Raw genomic sequence first — 17,906 nt, forward strand, 5'->3', positions numbered from 1 at the left:
TGTATTTTTCCGACCTTCCGAAAATGTTCAAGGATTTTTTCCCGATCCCGGTAGTTCAGGATCTTGGCGATCACCAGCCTAGAGGGGGTTCCCGGCAGTGACCTCCTCATCAGGGCCCTGTGCACCCTTTCCACAGCAAACCCCTGGGTCAACACTCCCCGGGTCTCCTGCAGCAGCATATATTCAATGTACTCCGTGAGGTTGGGTCCCCCAACTCCTTCCGACAATCCAACGATGCGGATATTATTCCTTCGGGCGTGTCCTTCCGCCTCCTCTGCCCTGCTTTCCAGGTTACCCACGTGTTGTACCAGGGCGTGAAGTTCCGATTTATGGGTTGCAGAGTCTGCTGTGTTCGGGGCCACCTCTTTTTCTAAGTTCCCTGTGCGTTCCGCCAGTGACCTGACATCTTGCCGGAGAAGATTCACCTCCTCCTGCACCGCCCCAACTTTGAGATCTAGTGCCGCTTTCAATTCGGTCATAGCCAGTCCCAGTTTGGTCTCCCAGGCCACTTTCAGATCAGCAATCGCAGCAAGGATCTCCTGGTACATGCCCACATTGACTGACTCCCCAACAGGAGTTTTGTCCTTGCTCCTGGCTCCTTCTGCACCCAGCGATGTTCTGGCGTATTCGTCGAGCATGGGTTGCTTACCGTTTGTTCTTAAAGGTTTATTGGTCATTGTGTTGTCAGGGACGTGTAGGCAAGCTCCACCACTTGTGGCCCCCGGCCTTAGTGACGTTAGGCTGCTATTCGTATTGGGGCCCAGCCGGGCCGTGTCAGGTGTGTCCTTAAGCAGCCTATTTTACTCCAGGAGTGGGCTGTGTCCTCCCACGTAATTATGTGGGTTTATTCACCACTCTCGAACCCAGAGCTCCAGCCCCAGTTGGTCCGGGTCTTCAGGCGTACCTCCAGAGCTTGCGGGGCCCCCTTGACGTATTTGCTGGCGCAACGTGCATTACCCCGAAGCCCGACAGGTTACTGTCTCTTCCGGCCCAATGGTGGTATCTATGGAGCTTCCCACCAGCCACGTTTCATGAACAAACTGTGTTGGGTTGCCCACGAGCTCCCAGTCCAGCCCCTGGAGTGGTCTGCGTCGTCCCATGTGGTAATTCAGGCTATTCGGTTCACTCAAAGCTGGAGCCCCATCTCAGCGGCTCTGCTTGCATACCGGCCTCCTGTGGTGTAATGTGGGGGCCCCAGCACTGTATTATGGGCATCAGCATCACCTGCCGCTGAAGGCCAAACCATTGGCATCATCCAGACGTCTGGCGCGCGGTGTTACCAGCCTCAGTGCAGCCTGTTCATGTCAATGGGCTGTGGCTCAAGTGTCCTCTTCACAGCTGGTGCAATCCACTAGGTGCTGTCCTGTAGCCGTGGGTGCGCCGGTGTTCTCATCGATTCAGCTCACAGCTGCGGGTGCTTGTACCGCCCCGCTCTTGGGTGCCTGTCGGGAGACCAGCTGTGCGCCGTATGCCAGGCGCGGCGCCTATCAGTTTGGCCCCCAGCTGCTGAGCGGGGTCCTACCCGCATGGCGTCTGCATGCTTCTCCTGTGATGTCGCCAGATGCTGTGTGCCCCTCCGGAGCCGGCCCCGGCACTTCTTTGTTACGAGTACATCTGTCACCGCCGAGGCGGTGCAGGGCCAGTGCCGCGGAGCGCCAGCCAGAGCCTCTCCGAAGGCTGGTGCCACCCTCTGCATCTGCACTTCTCAGGACCAAAGCGTCACGGGTGGCTCCTGTCTCACCGGCAACAAAAAAGCCCAATGACCGGGCGTCGGACGCAGAGTTGCCACCTCTCCGTCGTCCAATGCTCAGACGCTGCCGGGGGCGATCCTCCCCAGCCTCGCACAGCGTCCTGCCGACAGTGCTGCCCGCGACCTCCCACTGCACCTCCACACTTCGTGGGCCCCGGCGCCAACATCTCGACTTGGCAGGGTCTCATCCTCCCAGCAAAGGTCTTCCTCAGCTGGCGCCCACGCCAGGCTCCACCCGTCCTGCTAGGACACGACTGGCTCGGTCTGTGCTGCGCTTAGTCTGCTACCACTCCTTACGACGCAGCGCTCAAATTATATGGCCCTTTGTGTCCCAACCGCCATTTTGTTTAGCCCCAAGACTCGGGCTTCTGGAAACTTCCAGCGTTCGTTTTACGCTTGTCCCGCCACAGATCGGGCCCTCATTGCGCTCCATTTGTGCCCCCGCTATTCATGCTTCCATAGGTGTGTGGCAGGCACATGCGGCAAAGGTAAAGCACATCCATATCTAAGGATCAATGTCGGATCCATTTTGTTTAGCCCCAAGACTCGGGCTTCTGGAAACTTCCAGCGTTCGTTTTACGCTTGTCCCGCCACAGATCGGGCCCTCATTGCGCTCCATTTGTGCCCCCGCTATTCATGCTTCCATAGGTGTGCGGCAGGCACATGCGGCAAAGGTAAAGCACATCCATATCTAAGGATCAATGTCGGATCCGCAGGAGCCGTCCAAGAACACGTCCACTCATGCGGCCATGTAGCCACGCCCCCCTGATGGGATTTGTTTCACTGAAAACATGGTTGTATTCAAGGAATACTTCAATCAAAATGAGCTGTGTAGTATAGAAATTGTAATTCTCCAGCATGGGGTCTGGCATGGATTCATGAATATTCCACTTTGTCAGGTTGGGAGTCCTCGGTAAAAGAAAATCCAGTTTCACTTTCACTTGTATTTCTCCTTTAAACCAGTCACTGTCCTCTGGGTCATACTGCCCGCATCCAATGCAGCCCTCTCCCTAAACCCCTCCTCTGGCAGCCATCTTCAGATTTGTAAGGCGCGCTTCAGGGTTCAGTGCTTTCTTTTTTTTTTTTTTTTCTCCATCTGCCAACAGCAGGGATCTGTTGTCGGTGAATTTCAGCACCCCTCAAGGGCGAAGATTCTCGAAGTTTCCAGAAGGCCATCGGTCCTACTTTGCGTCGTCGGACCATGACGGAGGAGAAGTGCGGGCTACGGAATGTGTTTGTGTAAGACAAACACTTACAATGCCTCTACTGCCTGCACCATAAGGAGGTGGAGTACAAAATATGTCTGGGGTTCTCCAAGATGATGATGAAGAACCGGCACTGTCGATTGGCGACGTAGCTTAACACGAAGGCCTCTAACCCGTGCCCCAAGCAGGGTCATGCCTCACCCAGGACAGGCCGGTCCGAGGAGCGGTCTTCTAAGTCCTTTGAGGGCGTTTCATTCGACTGATATGTAGGGGAAATTTCTCTTCTGTGAAAGGATGGTGAGCTAAAGACTCTGGTTGAGACTCTAACCCGGGATATAGGCCGGTGGTATAGAAACTCCCAGAACCCCCCGTTTTTTCATATTAAGTAGCTTTGGGTTTTCACCCTAAGTTACTAGGGTAATCCAGACGTGAAACTCTTGCTCACTGTTCTTAGAGAGGCACAGCTCCACCTCACTGACGAGCCCAACCTGGCTGAAACACGTGTCTGGGGTTGCTGTTGGTACTCGTGTTCAGAAGAGAATTGCCAGGCATTTCAGTGCTGGACTGCCTTTGGGCAGGACAAAGACTGATATGTAGTGGAAATGTCTCTTCTGTGAAAGGATGGTGAGCTAAAGGCTCTGGTTGAGACTCTAAACCAGGATATAGGCCGGTAGTAGAGAATGTCCCAGAACCAGCCTTGCTTTTGCATAGCATTTGCTGTGGCTGCCCTGGACGCCAACCGAGCATTCGACAGTTTGGACTGGTGATATTTAGGATACTTCTGGAGAGCTTCAGCTGCGGCGAAATATTCACAAACCTGGTGCTAGCTAACTTTCAGATCCCGTCAACGAGTTTCACAATTAATGGTCAAAACTCTGAGTTTGTTTAAGATACGGCGCGGGATGCGACAGGGTGGTCTTCTTTCCCCCCTGGTATTCGCAATGGCAATGGGGCCATACACGATCCAGTTCAGACAAGACACAGGAATCTGGTTGGGGGGAGTCTATGGGGGGGGGTTTATGGCGGGGGTGGTAGCAGGTGGCCAAGAAACATACTAAATCGCAATGTATGCGTATGACATACTTTATATGGGAGCCCCGAAAACCACGATGCTGCAAGCGATTAAGAAGCTGCAGGAATTTAGGGAGATCTTAGGGCTCTCTATTAATCTCTCCAAATCCATGGCCATGAACATTACAGAGGAGAGAAGTGATCGAGAGCTTGGAGAAGTCTTTAGTGGTGAGCTGGGTGGGAGAGTCAATGGAAAACTATCCGCCTACCAAGCGATCTAAATAAACTATACAAGACAACTATAGCTCCCCTATGGAAACGGCTGCAGGAAGATGTACACAGGTGGGAATCCCAAGGACTGTCATGGTTCGCTCATATTATGGCGATAAAAATGTCTCATCCTGACACGCCCTCCACTCCTTGGTGGCCTGCGAGCCCCATAGGTGGTGTACAGATATATAATGGCTGTGCAACTGGCAACAATGCTGAGATGGGCTAAACCAGAAAATCACAAAGTATGGTGCCGGATTGAACAGTCAGCCACGTCAATCCCCTTGAGAGCGCTACTAAGCCTGATGGCAGAGAACCGAGGGAAGGGGGGCGGGGGGGAATACTCCTGGAATCAACTAGGAGGTCGCTGTTATGCTGGGATAAAGTCAGACGATCAAACTCATTCCCTGGGTTCTGGGCCCCTGTTCACCACTAATGCACAACCCGGACTTCTCACCGAACCTGCAGAGAATGTTCTGGGAGGGCTGGACTAGCGCAGAAGCACTGACCCTGAGCGACATGCATAGTGATGGTTCCCCACTGCTCTACAGATTGCCAACAGAAATTCGGAATAGGAGAACGAGTGCTATAGATATACACAAGTCAGGCACTGGATAACCCACCCAACAGTGAAGAAGGTGGGCACAAGACAGGCGTCTGGTCTCCAGTTGACCATTCAGGAGGGCCAGACAAGGAAAGGAGTGACCAGGCTCTACAAGCTGTTATCCAAAGCACAACCTACAGACAAGCTCCTATACAAAGCAAACTGGGAACAGGACATGAAAGACACTAACTAAAGAGGAATGGAATCAAATATGGACAAGGGCGCACAGAACATCCAGATGCACCACAATTAAGGAGTCAGCATGCAAACTATGTCTCAGATGGTACATGACCCCACAAGGCATCCACAAAATCAACCAGGACTACCCACCCATATGTTGGAGAAATTGTGGAGCGAGGGGGAAACCTAATTCACATGTGGTGGTCGTGTCCCAAAGCAGAAACATTTTGGAAGGAAATACTTGGGCATATAAAAGACACCACTGGATTGGCCCTCCCAATGTCCCTGAAACAATTCTGTTGGGGGTACCAATAGAGGGAATCTACGTGACGTCAGGGGCAAGGGCTACCTTAATCACTCATCTTTTGTCGTTGGCAAGAATGACCCTCTCACAGAACTGGAAAGTTGAAGCATGACCGCTGATTGCCTGGTGGAGGGTCAAGCTGTGGGGCGTGATGGCCATGGAAAAGATATGCACCCTCAGCACAGGTAAATATCTAAACATGCAACCCCTTTCACGAAATGGTGAGGGACAGAGAAGCCCAATATTTCAAACCACGTCTACTCAAAAATACACATGTCATTTGAGTCCAACACCTGGAACAAGCCTGGCTTAACCTTCTGAGAACTAACTCCTCGTGGACGGATCTCTGGACCCCTAAAGGTTGGGGGGGGGAGTGGGGGGAGAAAGGTGGGAAGAGGAAAACATGAAGACTCAGAGGCAAGGAAGTTTTTCACTGAACTGGAAGGGGTGCAAACAAACTGTACACAGTTATGGTACTAGTTCACCGAAAAGGTGAAATCTTGTTTTTAAATGCTATGCCTTCGATCAATAATTAGTTGTTTTAAAAATTAAACCACTGCCACCAGCCATTAATTGTAGAAAGGGCATATAAATGTTACATGAGAAACTTGATAAAGGGGATAGTAAGTAATCCCTCCAGCACCCTATTGTAAGATGGTGTGTGCTGGGTCTAGTAAGTTACAAAATGTATGTAAAGTCTATTTCACTTCACTGCTCCTCTTGGAAGCAGTAGTTTTTGCAAGAGAAGGTATGAAAACCTTTGGTAATTCTAATAGACTTCCCTGTGCAACTGCACTTAAGGTGCTGTCACAATGTAAAGATGATGCCTATGGAGTTTGTCAGACTTCAAAGTCAAAAGAAACGGAGTCCAAATCACAGAAAAATACAAGAGTTGGGGGAAAAAGGTCACGCTCTCTTCAGGTTAGAAATGAAAAAGTCCTAAATTCCAGCAAAAGAGCTGGGGGTCTCTAAGGTAGAAGGGAATTAGCACATTTCTGAGAATTCTCCCTAACATTCATTCATAAAGATTAACATTGGGGGTTGCCTTCCCTGGTCTGTTTTAGACAGACACAAAAAGTCTTGGGTTTACACCTGCCTTTGTGACCGCTGAGTCCTGTAAAGTGTATAGGTTTCACTTACCTTGAGCGTAACTGTGTTAAAATAAGTTGGGTATTGCTTCCCTTAGTCTGTGAACTAAAGAGCAACTGTAACTGAATATTAGACACCAAGGTCCAACTCCCCTACAGTAACTTTTATCCAGAATCTGAGTTATAGGTTAGTCTACCTAGAATAAGTGTTCCACTGTTTACAAAAAGTATATTGTCAAGTTGGTTTACTTAGTGATTTCTTGCTGAGCGTCCCAGTACAACTGTTAGGTTCCAATACCCTTGTATTACTGAAGCTAATGCAAAAGTAACTATTGGTTTTTACTCCTCAAGAATAGCTGTGAGCTATACTGAATGTGTATGAAAAGGTTTGACTTACCTAGACTACAGTTAGTTCTCTAAGGTCTATGCTTTGGTCTGTGAACTTTGAAGCATAGTGATGTGTTTTTATAATTATGGTTATATATAATCTGATAGTACTTATTTCCCTCAGGATTTATCTGAGCCTACTTGTATTTAACTAAACATTTATTTTTACAATACATAGTGTTTCTTTGGACCACTTGTATTACAATTTCATTGTACTCATTCTACAGCCCTCTCTCCCTCCTAAGATGAACCTGGCTGCTCTGTCTACGCTGCCTTGGACTCGGGTGGTACAGCCTTTATACTAAGAGTGGAGTCTTGTACTGCCTCAGTTGAGTGGTATTACTAAGCCCTTAGTTTGACTTCAGAAAAACTGTAACAATGCCACACTATTACTACTTTATCAAATCAATTTACTAGCTTCAAACACAATAGAATGGGACTCTATGCACTGCACTGTGCCTTTTGTGGAGTGAGTCTTATTAGTTATTAAATCAGATACCGTTGCCTGTTAAACAGACATGCTTCATTTGTGAGATGCTTTGACGTTAGGCTAGGTCATGTCGAGCATCTGGTTGCTAGTCTTCCAAACCTATTTCTTAATATCTATCCCTATCCAACCAGGAAGGTTATAGCCTTTATTGTGTAATCTGTAAACCCAAGAAGTAATATGGCCTGTACTGGCTAGGCTACAACCATTAAGCACATTATGAGCTTCTGTAGAGGAGCCTCCAGGTGTCTTACACATTAAGTAATACTGTTTTGACTGATAATGTTCCATTTGGCCATGCTAAGTTATTGTGCCTGCTTTCCAGGGGGCTGTACATGAGCTTCAGCTGTGTATTAACAGTATATTTCAGTAGGATCTACAGAGGTCATCTCGAAGGATAGCTCGGGGGCAACGTGCTTGCCTTGGAAGCAAGACGACATGGAGCAATACTGGTTCGGTCCGTGCTTGGAAACCTCTGGGTATTAAGTGTGTTATAAATAACATATTATTGCTTATAAGGACACATTCCTCCATGAATAGGTTCCCATATTTAGAGCTACCCACACACAACCATATGTATCTATAGCAAATAATGCTGGTTTAATATTTCTTTTTTTGTAAGTTGCACTAGCTAATTTGTCACTAAACTTTTTATATTTTTTATTTGTACAGGCTTACTTGCAGAAAACGGTCGCCTGAAGAGCGTTGGTGGCATCATTAATTCCTTCAGTAAAATTATGAGTGCTCATCGTGGTGAAGTGACTTGTGCGGTCACAACTGCAAAGGTTTGTTCAAGAACAATTTATGCAAACCTAGAAGTGCATCTTTTTACTACTTTATTTTGGTATGTTTGCATTGAAAGTTTTGGTTTTCAGGGGACAAAAACAACTTTTTTGATCCGTTTTTAAATTTAGATTTGCATTTAATTGCCAACTAAATCTGGATGAACAGCACTTCTCCCCCAGTGCAACCAATAATTCTTTTTTTTAAAACAAGCAGGAAAATACTTTGATCAGAAAGGGTTACACGAGTACATCAACAGTTAGTGGAGCAGTCCGTTTGTAGGAGTCGGGGGGGGGGGGGGGGGTGGGGGGAGATAGTTGAGCCAGTTGTGACCAGGTGGTGGAGGGAGAAGATACCTGCGAGTACATAGACTGTGACCAAGCAAGAGTTTTGTACATTATATACAAATCTTATTCGCACTTCATACATTAATTTTCACTTGAGTATAACTGTGAGTGGGTATTCAGGCAGAAAGATATTCCACTGTGTATCTCTGGTGTACCTTATGTTTATTCATCAACCTAGAAGGTAGACCATGAGGTAGGGAGTTCCATTGGCAGTGGGGTAACTTTGCCGAAAATGTGGGTGGGGGGGAGATTGTATCTAAATGAAAGGAGACCCTGCAAAATGAGTGGGACCACAAATGTTTGGGGCTACAAACACCATGTGTGGAAATTAACACTCATTAAATATTAAGGAACCCCTGACCAGCGCCAAAGTACAAACATTTGGATCTGTCACCCAGAACAGCATCATCAAACACTGCGAAATAAGGAGCTTTGTCCCCCTGCGATCCACCTACAGGCGGCAGGCAACGGAACAAGGAAGCAACACATAAAATAGCACAGGATCCACAGTTCCAATAAACTCTAGTATCAGTTTAACAATCATAGGTTGTGGTATATTGTGGCTAGGAATTGATGCAGTCCAACTGGTGGGACTACACAAAACCTATTTTTTGGAATAAGGCTGTACTACACAAGTTGGTAGTGTGACTGAATAGCCAGGCTTATTTTAAGAGGGGTAGTGTGAGCTGTAGAGCTGTACAATGAAGTCGGTACTTACAGGTATCCAAGTAAACACTTGCACACTTATTTTATATTTATATATAAGAGAGAGAACGAGAACAAACTTTGCAAAAACAGTATATTGGCCACTCTGAATTTTTTTGCAACGTTCGGTGATGTTTGGTCCAGGGTAGGGGGGGGAGTTATAGGCGGGGTTCCAAAACGTCTTTTTTTTCCCATAGACTGAATGGGGGAAAAACTTTGCGCACGGCTACAGGACAAACCGCTGGACGGATTTTCACGAAATTCTCAGCAAGTATAGGGGCTTGGTCAAGAAAGCGTGCTTTTGTAAATTTGGTGACAATCCGTCCAGTATTTTTCTTTAAAACGACCAAAAAGTATGTCTCAAAAAATTTGGGATATCTGTCCGCGCCGCGGTCACTCTTCCCTGTTCGCTCCGCGGATAAGATAACGATTGGCTAATGGGCTCACGTCATGACCGCGGACACGCGACGTCTCTGCCGATTGGCTGCTGCGAGACGTGTTCTGCATCAGATTGTTTGGCTGCTCCCGACATCTTGGATCTGCCAATAGCGGAGCAACAACCAGCGTACACATGCTATATTTCTAAAACTCTTTTGCTGTGTCACAGAGCGTTGGGACAGGTTCAGACAGTAAGACATGGGTGATCAATGCATTTGTTCTGGGGGTCGGTCTTCACAATGTATTTTCTATGGCCACCTTGTACGCACAGAAAATGAGGGGTGTAATAACTGTAGCATTTCAGTCCATGCAGTGCACAGGCAACTTGTAACTGTTGTAAGGACAGTAGAGAGAGCAGAGAGTAGGCATGTGGCCCACCATTTCGATGTGAGAGGAGTGTAGGTGGTGTGGAATGCTGAGACTGATGCCAATGTTGCAGCAATTCTGAAAGTTTGCAGACACATACGTACGATAACCTCTCCTCATGTGGTAATTTTGCACTACGTTGCTTGCCATTTGGGCTACGTGACTGCACGTACTTTGTTGGCAGATTTGGCACAGTTGGTTGAAGCACTCATGAACATCATTCCAACTGCGAAAGTAACTTCTGATTTACTCCCTAGAGTAAAAGGGGACAACAATTCTTTTTTTCTGTCCAGATCAAAGTATTGGGAGGTGTATCATTAATCTGGCCATGCGTACGTTTGTTACGCGCTGGTATGTTTTTCTGCAGCCACAAAAACATTGTTCCGCGTAATGCAGATTATTTTGAAGCAGATGGTGTTGCGCTATCTTCTTTGGGAAATGCGATGTTCTTTTGGAACGTAAGGCTTGCTTTAGGGAATGTTCTGTAGTGGTTGTAGGAGTAAAGTAAGGACAAAAAATAGAAAAAAAATACAAAAAAGGCTCTTCAGAGCCCACCTTAATGGGGAAAAAGGGGAATAATACTTTAATGTACCGTCGTCACGCTCTGATCATATACATGTCCGCGGACATGGCGGTAGTTTGCAGCCAGCGCATATCACCAACTGGTATTCTGGGGTGGAGACGCATGCAAATGAAAATGAGCGGACCTAGGGATTGGTCAATACAGTTCAGTGGGTGTTGTGAACGGCAAGATTTATTAAGACAGTCTTCTCCCTGACAGGAGACCACACAGCCATGGGTTTGCGTGCTCACAAACTGATTATCTGGATTTTGGGAGACTCATGGATACATTGGTTGAAGGTGCATGCAGAAAGCTGCAGTTTATCTGCAGATCTCAGATTTCCTCATGTGGAAGTGCACTGACACGGCATGCATGGCTTGAGGTGGCTGGACTTGGTACCTCTGTGTTACTTTACTGACCGAGCGTCCTCGAGATATACTTCTCATTCATTGCGGAGGAAACGGTTTAGGCCATGTCTCTGGAATTTCTTTGCAATTTGCAATGAAGGAAGAACTTGCTCAGCTCATGGACATGTATCCAAATTGTCAAATAGACAAATATGGCTGCGTTATTCTGCTTTTGGTCCACAAATGGAGAAAGCTAGACACAATGTGAATAAGGCTGTGTGCCTTTTTAAGAGATGTTGCAAGTCCTCATTCCACAATTAAAACATTTTGTTTTGCAGCTCTTTCATTTTCCGCAGAGATGGAGTCCATCTCACATATGCTGGCGATCAGATTATTCTTCACAATGTACAAAATGCATTGCAACCTCTTTTGGATTCACAATAACCGATGTGACAATCTGTTTTCTTCAATCCACAATTTTGACCCACACAACACACCACTGATAGGCTCTTTTCAGAGCCACCACTTACTCCCAGCATACACTGTTTGCTCCGCTTGCACCCTCCTTTTTTTTTTTTTCCTTCGGCTGTCCGCAAACTTTTCCACAACTTCGCAGGGGTCTACAACGGTCCCTTCATAGTTCTATTGTTAAACTGAGAAAGGCGGCTCTGTAAAGAGCCTTTTCTGTAATTTTTGTTGTTTTCACATTTATTGCTTCTCAGCACACGACACACTAGGAGAGGAGGCCAAAGGAGGGTAAGGAAGGGACACCAGCCACGGGGATAAGAAAGGGCAAGTGGACCGAGAAAGATATAGGGTGAGCTTCACTTCGGTAAGGAGCAGATCTTCTGGTGCTCCGTGACCGTAGCCTCAAAAGCACTTCGAAAACTCTCCCCCCTGCAGAGTACTACGCCGCAATACATACACACTATTGTCACATTTGAAAGGTAAGGGTCCACAGTATTGCGAATGGCTTGTGAGGCAGCTGGAGGGAGGCGCTTCCCCACAAGAGTGTCTCTTGTGGTGGGAGGATCGTACTCGGAGGATGCTGTGGAGGAACTCAATCGATTACGCTCTTCACATGGCACCACCTTGCGAATGTCCGCAGTGTGGAACGAAGTGAGTTGTCGCTTCATGGTTGTCGTACCAAAGCTGTACGCACCAAATCTCCCGCGACTCAGCACCACCTCGCACTGGTTACACCTCACCAGGTTCGCACGTGCTTTTGATACGTTCCCATAAACGGAAAACAACCGCCACACCCACGACTCCCAGCGAGTGCTACTAGTGCAGAGTTCCTCCACTTCATTCTCTTCCTCCTCTTCTTCCTCGCTCTCTACATCCTCACCCGTTTATCTCTCTGCAGGCCCTTGGGGAGGTGGTGGTGGCGGGGTTTGGGGGTGGTGCAGAGGCTAATGAACCAATAGCAGCCGTGGAAGCCATACCGATTACATACCGATTACTTTCCTTTTGGTCATTACAGCAGTAAAAGCAATACACCTACTTCTGCTATAGCTAGAAGGACAATGAAGATGCGCTCGGGGGTGTGGCCATTTATAGGGGTGGAGGGGTGTGCCTTGTGACAGTCTTCATCCTTGCAAATTTTACACAAGTCCTCAGGTAAGCTATTGTCTGGGATATGTGAAATAATATTTTTACACTCTACAATATTTTGCCTTGTGTCTATACATTCTTTTGTACTGCTGCGGAAGCACTCAAACTGTGCAAATTAGTCCACACGCTCAGCGTGGGTGCAGTCACATGATGACGTCCTGAACACATCCGCGACTGAAATGGGAGTCCGCTGGACAGCAAATGCAAAGTATCAAATGTGCGCAAGCGTCCTACGGACAGTGTTGGCGTTCTCAAACTAATTCAAAGTGCGACACAAGTGAGACGACTTCTTTCATGTTCTGGGTGTGACTGTTAGCAGTGCACAGTGGTGATGGCAAGTATGGGGGCTCAGTCTGCCATAACTGGCTAATTTCAGGGGTTTTCTGGTTTTAATTTGAACCATAATGGGGAGGGCAAACTTTTTTTTTTCTTTTTTTAATTTATTTTTAGTGAAGTGCACAGGTTTTTTCGTAGGGCAACTTAACCATAACGTCCCCTCAACAAAGTGTTTTTTTAGTGAAAAGAATATACATGTGTATGTATTTGTATATATACACACACATACATACTAGGGCGTGCCAGTAATACTATGCCTACTGTGACGTCCAGATCCCTCACGCGTGTAGGACTCTCGGATTGTTTTTTTCCGCCATACTTGTCAGAAGCCTATTGCGGAGTTCCCTTGGCTTTAGCCATTTATCAACATTAATTACAATACTTCCCCGTTTCTCACACCCTATGCCGAAGATTGACGTTGGTGAAGACTCCACGACAGACTTTGGGCCTCGAAGGCCTCTGGCCTCGGCCCTGTGCAAGTAGGGAGAGTGTGGGGGTGTTCATACACTCAATTCCTACATATACCCACCCGCTGCCAATTATTAACATATGGAGAGTACTCCCTTTAAATTCTGCCCGAAGTGTAACGGGAAGTTTCCCTGGGTAGACAAACACAATAAGTGTAACCTGTGTCTCCCACGAGACTATCCCGAGGCTACCTGTAGAGCTTGTAGGCTCTTCAAGCCCAAAACATGCAAGGACCGCTTGATGAAACGCTGGGCCCACTACGCCAGGCAGCTAGAGGCCATGGACGCCGTGGGATCCTTCAGCGATGGCAGCAATGCCGCCGTATCGGACGGCGAGAGCAACGGTGTGACTTCAGACACCCACGCGCAAGCCCCCGACCTCGGAGGACTGGCCGGCGGTTCAGTAATGGGGACACCACCTGGCGGCAAAAGCGCAACACACACCACTTCCACCAAGCATATTAGCCCCAGCCAGGACTCAACACGTATGTCGAACGATCGGCAATGAAAGGCACCGAGAGAGCGGTCCTCTGAATCTGTCCTCTGGGCGTTCCCGTCACGTTCGCCTGACCACAAACAACCGTCCACGGTTGGGAAAGGTGCCACATTACCAAGAGTCATTGAGGCCCGGTCGTCAGACTATTCCGACCTCTTCCCCCAAGAAGCACGTTCGACGTCTACTCCCGAGATTCGGTCTCCATCTTCCAAAACTTCCAAATCTCGTGCCACCTTCGAATCTCGATGTCAGGCGTCGAATCCCTCAGAGGCCCCTAAAAGTTCTGGAAAACATTCCTCTAGTCATGGGAAGGGTGAACAACAACACACAAAAACCCTCCTAACACCATGTTCAAAAGGAAAAACAAAAAGCCCCTAAATCTTTAGAAAAATCCAAGGTCCCTGACCCTGTCACCAAGGTAAAAATTGTTCCTCCCACTGATCAAGATATGGGCATGGAGGAAGAGGATGAAGATCCTGTAGTAATTTCTAGTTCAAAAGAATGGAATTCTGCGGACATTGATGGGGTAATGAAAAGAGTCATTTATGGCAGACTTTTATGAGAAGGACCCTAATTATTTCCAAGCTATGCCAGCACTCCAGCTACCCCTGCCCCTTCGAGGTCCAAGGCCTCTCAACCCCCTACTAAAAGGCTCCGATCTGAGGCTCCGGCGCAGGGCTCGTTTTCAGACCCTTTGCTAATTGAACCTTACCATCCAGAGTAACATGGTGAGGAGACAGAAACACATATGCTGGAATACCAGACAGGGGTTTCTTACTATGCGGACGACAAGGACCAGGAAGAGGAGGATGAGATGGAGGCCTACAATCTTGACTCCCCTATTCCTAAGGACCCCGGTGCATGACTCAACGATTGATAATCAGCCACTCCTTAATGAGGTACTGGCTAAAGCAGCAGCTCATTTTCAGATAGACACACAGGGTGTCCAAGAAGATGGGGATTTCGCGGAAGAAATCCTAGGGGACAAGAGAGCCATTAGCCAAGCCATCCCAATATTAAAATCAATCCAGCGTAGAATTGATCCCTCGCTGGTAACCCCAAATCTTACTCGTGCAGTTAACCCACGAGTGGAAAAATTATTCCGGGCTGCACCCTCCGATCCCATGTACATAAGGGGTCAATTAAAACCCAACTCCATGGTAGTAACAACCACCAGAAAGAGGGCAGGTACACCACTAGCTTCTTCAGAAGCCCCTCCCGATAAGGACAGCAAAAGGATATATGCTCTGGGTAGGAAAGTTGCCTCCATGTCAGCCCATCAGGCATGTATTGCTAACAATACCACTCTTTTAGCAAGCTATAACTGCCATCAGTGGGAACAAGTAGCTGCTCTAGTAGCTTCTGCACCTGCACCACTAAAGAGCCAGTTAGCCCAACTTGCAGCAGACAGAAGGTCCGTGTCTGGATGCATCCGTAAAACAAATATTGATGCAGCAGACCATGCTGGAAGATTGATAGCCGAAGGCACAGTTATAAAACGCCATACTTGTCTAAGACAGTCAGGGTTCAAACCCGAGACCCAAGCCACGCTCATAGATATGCCGGTAGAGCCGAACGTTCTATTCGGCAAAGCAGTGGAAGAGGCACTAAAGTCGGATAAGGACGAGTACGAGACCTTAAAATCTCTTCCAACTGACAAATAAGCCCTCGGGTCAGAGGGGAAATAATAATTTACGTGGCCAAGGCTCTCAGAGGGGTTCCAAATACTTTCAGAATCGGGGAACCTCATGGGGCCACAATCAGTCCCAGGCAACACAGGGTTTCACCAGAGGTCAGTGCAGGGGCCGCACTAGGGGTATAGGCAGCCCCGACAGAGGTGGTACGCCACCCAGTAAACAGTGGCGTTCCGCTCCGGGTCCCTTCCCATGCATCCCCAGTAGGGGGCGCATTTCCACCTTCACTCACGCATGGGAAGGGATCACTTCGGACAGATGGGTGCTGTCCACAATGTCCGCAGGATACTGTATAGAACTAGAACGCCCCCGCAACTATTCTCCAAGACAGAAGGTGCACTCCTTGGAGCACCAGAAAATCCTCCTCGAGATCATCGCCATTCTACTTGCAAAGGACACCATAGAACTCGTCCCGGGCAACCAGGTAAACAGGGGTATTTATTCAACCTACTTCCTTGTGCCAAAAAAAGATCGAACGATGCGCCCAGTATTAGACTTGCGCCCTGCAAACAAGTATGTCAAGCCACAAAAATTCTGCATGACTACACTCCAAAAGGTAATCCACCTACTAAAAAGGAATTAAATGGCAACATTGGATATGAGATGCCTATTTTCATATTTCAATTTTCCCAGCGCACAGAAGATTCTTGCGTTTTCAAAATAAACCACCAACACCAGTTCTGGGTGCTGCCCTTTGGTATAGCCTTGGATCCAAGGGTATTCACCAAGGTACTGGCTGTGGTGGCAGCGTACCTGCGCAGGGAGGCAATCCCAGTGTACCCTTCTGGACGACTGGCTCATTACAGGGGAGTTCCCCCTAATTTTCAGACTAAACATCCAAAGAACAATCGACCTGCTCTTCCAGTTGCGCTTCTCGATCAACGAGAAAAAAAATCAAGCCTAGTGCCAAGCACCTCAAAACCGTTCCTACGAGCTGCCCTAAACACCCAAGAAGGGATGGCCTTTCCATCAGAGGAAAGAATTCGAAATCTGTTGCTGCAAATTCCTCAATATCAAGCGGTCGCCAAATAAGGGTGCGCAAAGCGATGCGTTTACTAGGCATGATGGCATCTTGCATTTACCTGGTTCCCCACGCGCGCTTGCACATGCAACCCATGCAGGAATCGTTGGCGAAACTGGTCTCGGGCAAGTGGTCAGTGGGACGATCTAGTGGTGTTTTTGCCAACACTAGTACAGAGATTTTGCTGGTGGACAAGAGAATCTTACAAAGGGGAAACCCTTCTACGTTCCAGAGATGCAGGCCGTTGTCGCAACAGACGCCTCCCTAGCAGGGTGGGGAGCCCACTACCTGCACCATACAGCTCAGGGTCTCTGGTCTCCCACAGTGGCTCAGAACCGCATCAACCTGCTAGAACTTCTGGCAGTCTTCAGAGCACTTCGGACATTCAAACCCTTTCTATCCAACCAGTTGGTGCAGATCCTAACAGACAGCACAACTGCAATGTTTTACTTTAACAAGCAGGGGGGCACTCGTTCGCCAAATCTGCCCAAGCTTACCCAAAGAATTTGGAGATGGGCACTCGGACGGAATATTTACCCGTCATCCCAACATGTTCCAGGGGATCTCAATTCACTAGCAGACGCTCTGAGCAGAAATCCCCTGCCAGAGGAACACAAGTGGCGACTACACGAAGTAGTAGTAGAAGATCTCTTCTCTCAGTGGGGTTTCCCCCACTATAGACCTATTCGCCAAAGGCGAAAACAGCCAATGCCCAGACTTTGCATCCAGGTTCCCCCAGCCAGGCTCCAAGGGGAATGCTCTATGGATGAATTGGTCAGGGATGTTTGCCTACGCTTTTCCACCAACCCCTTTGATGAGGAATGTGGTCAACAAGATACACAGGGAATCAATGACGTTCATCCTGGTTGCTCCTATGTGGGCGAGACCACCATGGTTTCCACTCCTAAGCAGACTGGTGGTGTGCGACCCCATCAAACTCCCGTGCTGGTACAACCTACTCTCCCAGCAGGAAGGACAAACAGTGCATCCTCAACCCACCTCGATTAACTTGGCAGCATGGCTCCTGTAGTCATAGAGTTCGGGCATCTCAAGTCACCCCAGAGATGTATGGCTATCTAAAGAGAAAGAGTCAAGAAAGCCCAACACAAGGCAATGCTACTATGACAAGTGGAAAAGATGTTGTTTGGTGCCAGAATAAACAACCCAATTGATTGTACTCCTTCCAATGTTGTCACCTGTATGCGCCACCTACTAGATGCAGGGTTAGTGTTTAATTCAAGTACATCTGGCTGTGCTGTCGGCCTACACCACCTCCCATAACAAGGTGTCGTGGTGGAAAGTGCCAGTTGTCAAGGCATTTATGGAAGGGATAAAGAGACTCCACCCTCCAATTTCTAACCCACCACCAGGTTGGGATCTTAATGTGGTGCTAAACCTATGGGACCTCCCTTTGAACCCATGCATAAAGCTAGTCTCAAACACC

General features: G+C 48.0%; 1 protein-coding gene across 1 annotated transcript in view; it reads left to right on the top strand.

The window, feature by feature from the left end:
• The window catches only part of ATP5PO (ATP synthase peripheral stalk subunit OSCP), a 167,728-nt gene that overhangs the window by 71,005 nt on the left and 78,817 nt on the right, over nucleotides 1–17,906 (top strand). The window contains exon 5 of the mRNA XM_069636206.1: nucleotides 7,959–8,071. Coding sequence (XP_069492307.1) covers nucleotides 7,959–8,071 — 113 coding nt within the window. The remainder of the gene's footprint in view (nucleotides 1–7,958; nucleotides 8,072–17,906) is intronic.

This window comes from Ambystoma mexicanum, chromosome 7p, assembly GCF_040938575.1.
Source record: "Ambystoma mexicanum isolate Mex_15411 chromosome 7p, UKY_AmexF1_1, whole genome shotgun sequence".
NCBI classification, from domain to species: domain Eukaryota; kingdom Metazoa; phylum Chordata; class Amphibia; order Caudata; family Ambystomatidae; genus Ambystoma; species Ambystoma mexicanum.